This window comes from Diplotaxodon limnothrissa, linkage group LG7 (genome assembly GCF_057381915.1).
Source record: "Diplotaxodon limnothrissa isolate DT_005_m linkage group LG7, D_limnothrissa_male_GT1.1, whole genome shotgun sequence".
NCBI classification, from domain to species: domain Eukaryota; kingdom Metazoa; phylum Chordata; class Actinopteri; order Cichliformes; family Cichlidae; genus Diplotaxodon; species Diplotaxodon limnothrissa.
The window spans coordinates 27759828-27765827 of NC_140602.1; the positions used below are offsets into that span (position 1 = coordinate 27759828).

General features: G+C 45.9%; 1 protein-coding gene across 1 annotated transcript in view; it reads right to left on the reverse strand.

Moving 5' to 3' along the window:
* The window catches only part of LOC146628422 (aminopeptidase N-like), a 37264-nt gene extending 34970 nt beyond the window's left edge, over window positions 1-2294 (reverse strand). Inside the window, exon 1 of the mRNA XM_085357820.1 lies at window positions 2161-2294. Within this exon, the coding sequence (XP_085213946.1) occupies window positions 2161-2294 (134 nt within the window). The remainder of the gene's footprint in view (window positions 1-2160) is intronic.
* Window positions 2295-6000: the final 3706 nt, after the last annotated feature.

Here is a 6000-nt window from a genome sequence, read left to right on the forward strand (position 1 = left end):
TGGTCCAAGGAAGGAACAGTGGTGAACTAGTGACAGGGTCATGGTTGGTCAAGGCTATTTAATCCATGCTGTGAAGGCTGGCCCGTGTTGTCTGATCCAGTAGGCTCAAATTACCAAAAGGTTAATGCTGGTTCTGATAGAAAGGTGTTAGAATACATGGTGCATCACAGTTGTGTTCCTATTTTTGTAGCAAAAAGGGAACCAATGCAATATTAGGGAAGTGACCATGATATTATGCCTGTTCAGTATGTCTAAATAACAGAAATATTAAAAATATATATAAACACCTCAAACAGTACATGACCGTAAACAAACATTTAAATTTCATTTATTCCATTTCATTTATTTATTTATTTCACACATGGTTCAACAGTGTTTCATTTCTGATAGGTTTGTAGCTTGAACCCATCCGCTGGAACGTTAAAGGCAATATAATTACACTGCAAAGCAAGACACAAGTAGGCAAACTTCTTCATGTTTCTCGTGCACGGGAGAGAACCGGACAGGCACCGTTCCTTCCCTTGACCCCAGTTGCTCTCGTCCGTTCTCCCGTACCACTGTTCTTTTATTGAGGTTACATGAATATGCATAAGTTCATTAACATATGACGTCTACATACACACAAAGAGTACCGTGTGTGTGTGTGTGTGTGTGTGTGTGTGTGTGTGTGTGTGTGTGTGTGTGTGTGTGTGTGTGTGTGTGGACTGCTGATCAAAGGGTCAAACATCCTTGGTCAGGAAGAGGGTAGCCTCCCCCTCACCCTAGATGGTTCATCCTAGATAACACGGTGAGGAAGTCCAGCAGTTCATCTAAACAAAGAGCACTTAGACTAGAACAGACGCAACTACGTTAATCCTACCATAAAACAATAAGACACGGTATGACCTCTCATGCTCCCAAAGTGCTGTCTAATACACACAAAGTTTGCAGACTATCAAGGATCAAAACCTCTACCAATCTACAACTAATTACAAAACTCTAAGCATATATAAGTAAATATTTCTAAGCATAAATGACAATCAACAATACAAATCTAACAATTTCCTTCATACAAATCCTCCTTCCCATTAATATAACACTGCACCCATGGGTAAAAAGGAGCAGAAGAATAAATTCTTATTAGCACCTGCCCCCTATCTGCAATCTAATTATTCTTACAAGAGGGCGCCAACAACCCAAAAAACCCTCTAATATGTATCTTTATTTAACAATGCAAAACTAACAACAAATCAGTATAATCACAATATACAGCACTAAATGGCAATGAAAAATTTTCCTTCCACATTTAGCCCAAATTACTTTCATGTTCTTCATATTGATTTACCCTTTTAAGTATGTAACACATTTTAAAACGGTGCATATTTGTACAACTCCTAAGATTATCTTGAAGAGAATTCCATATTCTTATACCCTTAACTGTCGGACACAATTGCCTTTGTGTGGTCCTAGCAAACTGATGCTTCAAGTCAAACGTCCTTCTGTTATCCCCACTTCCTGAACACAATACAGACAAACTTTGTAACTTAAGAGGTAATGTATTATTTCTTGCCTTGAACATAAATAATAATGTCTGTAATTTCACTAAGTCTTCAAATTTCAACAAATTCGATTTTATAAACAGATTATTTGTATGTTCTCTATATTTAACATTATGAACCATTCGTACCACTTTTCTTCTGTAACAAGTATAGAGGATTTATATTAGTTGCATATGTATTCCCCCACTCTTCAGCACAATAACTGAGATAGGAGAAAAATAGTGAGAAATATAAAATACGCATTGCCTTATAATCTAGTATATATCTGACATTATCCAAAATAGAAATATTTTTAAACATCTTTTTTCTAACATGTTCAATATGAGATTTCCATGTTAATTTATCATTCAATACTACCCCCAAAAAACGGTAACTCTCTCAATCGGAACTCCATCAATGGACAGAGTTACTTCCTCGTCTTTTACCCAATTTCCAAAAATCATAAATTTCGTTTCTGTCAAGTTCAAAGATAATTTGTTTACATCAAACCATTTTTTTTTTAGTTCTTCCATTTCAGAAATCATTAATTCAGCTAGACTAGGTTGCAGTAATTATAAGGTCCCTGGTTATAAAATGGTAATAAAAACAATAAAAGGTATGTTTTTGCCAATTAATATCCTACCTGTCCCAAGGAGCTGTAACATCACCATGATCTGTCAGGGCAAGAGTCCACAATGTGACAATGGTTGCTATGGAGACCAAGGCTAAGCTTACACACAAAACACACAGAGTACTGACTCTGCAGGTTTTTCCCATTGCAAAGACGTCCTACAGATAGATGTGAACAAAATGGCAGAGTGGAACAAGTCCAGTTGTTGAATAAACCCTGATCTCAGTCTTCAGTGGCAGTTCAGTTGTGAATTAGCAAAGCCCTGTTTAAACTGAGCTTGTCTGGTTTGCTGAATCTCCTGTGAATGACAAAGAGAGGTGACTATCAGCATTTAACTACGACCTCCCCTTCTGCCACAATCAAGTCCTCTCAATGTGTGAAATAAATGGATTATAAATTAGGTTGGCACTTGTGGGAATTGTGCTGCTGTTGACGATGACTTTCCATTTTGTAGTAGTAAACTGCACAATAATGTTTTACTGCCTGTTTACATATCAGTCATAAAACACTGCATGTCCAATGAGAATTCACTCATTGGATAACATAAAGATTCTTATCATCTTTGACTCAGTGTTCAGAGGTCAAACCTTGTAAGATACTGACAACACAAAGGCCCATTACCAGTCATCACTTTTAGCCCTATCTCTTGGTTGTCAAGGCTGACATTTAGAGTTGGGAAATTTGAACGGCGAGATGGTGCAGTATACTGCCTCACAGCTGGTAGCCACCCCAGCTTCCTCCCAAAGACATACATGTTAGCTTAACTATTAATTCTTAACTCACCATAAATGTGAGGTAGATAATGTGCTTAAGCTGTATAAAATGTATGGTCAAAGAAGCTGTTTGTGAGTCTGGAGGTGCAGGACCTGAGTGACCTGAGGTGCTGACACGAGGTAGCAGGTCAAACATAAAACAGGTGTTTGGCAGGGTGCAAGGTGTCACCCGTGATGGCCCTGGTTTTCCTGAGACTGGAGGAGCTTGTGATCATGGGCTGCCTCCAGGGGTAGTAGCCACTCGTTTTTTGGCAGTAAATTACCCTCTGCACAGCCTTCCTGTTCTCAGTAGTGACACTGATTTAGACACCTGTCTACATAGAACAAGTAATGCTGGCTTAAAAAGCATGTTTTCTTTTTGTTGTTATTGTTATTAATTTTGGTCACTTAGGAATGGCTCTCAGGTGGCATCATTTGTCACTTTTCATGTCTTTTCTCTTGTCCTTGCGCACCCTGTAAAATGTTGGATCCAGGGAAGTGGATTGTGCAGTATCACATAGCTTCTATGATTTAAAAAAAATCATCATAATGAGAAGCACACATCATTCCTAAGAAAAAAATAAATTGTTTCTTATTCAATTGAGTAAACGTAATTTTACAAAATGTGCACCAATATAAAATGCCTTTATGTTGTTGGCAGTGAGTGCGCATCACTCACTGGTGTACAGCTGTACACAGCTGCAGAGCTCCACTCACTGTGGGTTCAGGCTAGACTGTAATATTTCATCCAGATAATGTGTCAGGTTCTCTGAACAGACAGTCTGTGAGGTGCACAGGAGAAGATTATATGACAGGCTGTCTTTGGTAAGTAGCTGATTTGTCTGAACTAGTGTCTAATAAATAGTTCAGATTGTTGCTATAATGTGTGTAAATCTAAAGGCTCATTTTGATTATATTACGCACCATACTTTTAGCCCCTCCTTGAATCGCTACCTTATCGTGGTGGAGGGGTTTGTGTGTCCCAGGGATCCCAGGGGCTATGTTGTCTGGGGGCTTTTGCCCCCTGGTAGGGTCTCCCATGGCAAACTGGCCCTGGGTGAGGGACCAGAGAAAGAGCGATTCATAAGACCCTTATGAAAAGGACACCGAGGGAACAGTTTACCCTGCCCGGGATAGGGTTACCGGGGCCCCACCCTGGAGCCAGGCCCGGGGAGGGTGCCCGAGGGCGAGCGTCTGGTGGCCGGGCCTTAGTCCATGGGGCCCGGCCGGGCACAGCCCGAAGAGGAGACATGGGCCCATCCTCCCGCAGGCCCACCACCCGCAGGAGGCGCCATAGGGGTCGGGTGCATTGTGTGCCGGGTGGCGGCCAGGAGCGGAGGCCCTGGCGGACTGACCCCCGGCTGCCAAGACTGGCAATAGGGACATGGAATGTCACCTCTCTGGTGGGGAAGGAGCCTGAGTTAGTGCGTGAGGTTGAGAGGTACCGGCTAGATATAGTCGGGCTCACCTCTACGCATGGCTTGGGCTCTGGAACCAGTCTCCTGGAGAGGGGCTGGACTCTGTCTCAGTCTGGAGTTGCCCCTGGTGAGAGGCGGCGGGCTGGGGTGGGTATTCTAATATCCCCTCGGCTTGCTGCCGGTACGTTGGGGTTTTTCCCGGTGGACGAGAGGGTTTGTTCCCTGCGCCTTAGGGTCGGGGAACGGGTCCTGACTGTCATCTGCGCTTATGCGCCGAGTGGCAGTTCAGAGTACCCAGCCTTCTTAGAGTCCCGGGGGGGGGGGGGGGGGGGGGGGTGCTGGAGGGTCCTGCTGGGAGACTTCAATGCTCACGTGGGTAACGACAGCGAGACCTGGAGGGGCGTGATTGGGAGGAACGGCCTCCCTGATCTGAACCCGAGCGGTGCTTTGTTATTGGACTTCTGTGCTAATCACAGTTTGGCCATAACGAACACCTTGTTCGAACATAGGAGTGTCCATAAGTGCACGTGGCACCAGGACGCTCTAGGCCGTAGGGCGATGATCGATTTTGTAATCGTATCAGCAGACCTGCAACCATATGTTCTGGACACTCGGGTAAAGAGAGGGGCTGAGCTGTCAACTGATCACCACCTGGTGGTGAGTTGGATCAGGTGGCGGGGGAGGACGCTGAACAGACCTGGTGCACCTAAACGCGTACTGAGGGTGTGCTGGGAACGTCTAGCAGAGGCCCCAGTCCGCGAGATCTTCAACGCACACCTCCAGCAGAGCTTCAACAGCATTCCGAGGGAGACTGGGGACATTGAGTCCGAATGGACCATGTTCAGCGTCTCCATTGCCGAAGCTGCTGCATTGAGCTGCGGCCGCAAGGTGGTTGGTGCCTGCCGTGGTGGTAATCCCCGAACCAAATGGTGGACACCAGAGGTGAAGGGAGCCACCAGGCTGAAGAAGGAGTCCTATCGGGCTTGGTTAGCCTGTGGGACTCCGGAGGCAGCCGACAGGTATCGACAGGCCAAGCGGAATGCGGCTCGGGCAGTGGCTGAAGCAAAAACTCGGGTGTGGGAGGAGTTCGGAGAGGCCATGGAAAAAGACTTTCGGACTGCCTCGAAGAGATTCTGGCAAACCGTCAGACGTCTCAGGAGGGGAAAGCGGTGCTCTACCTGCACTGTGTATAGTGCTGGCGGAGTGCTGCTGACGTCGACTGAGAAAATTGTCAGGCGGTGGAAGGAATACTTCGAGGACCTCCTTAATCCCACTGACACGTCTTCCGAGGAGGAAGCAGAGTCTGGGGATGAGGGGAATGACCTGCCAATTTCCGGGGGCGAGGTCACTGAGGCAGTTAAACAACTCCTTGGTGGCAGAGCCCCTGGTGTTGATGAGGTCCGCCCCGAGTTCCTGAAGGCTCTGGACGTTGTAGGGCTGTCCTGGTTGACACGCCTCTGCAATGTTGCGTGGAGATCAGGGGCAGTACCTGTGGACTGGCAGACCGGGGTGGTGGTCCCCATCTTTAAGAAGGGTGACCGGAGGGTGTGTTCCAACTACAGGGGGATCACACTCCTCAGCCTCCCTGGGAAAGTCTATGCCAGGGTGCTGGAAAGGAGAGTTCGTCCGTTAGTCGAACCTCGGATACAGGAGGAACAATGCGGTTTTCGTCCTGGTCGCGG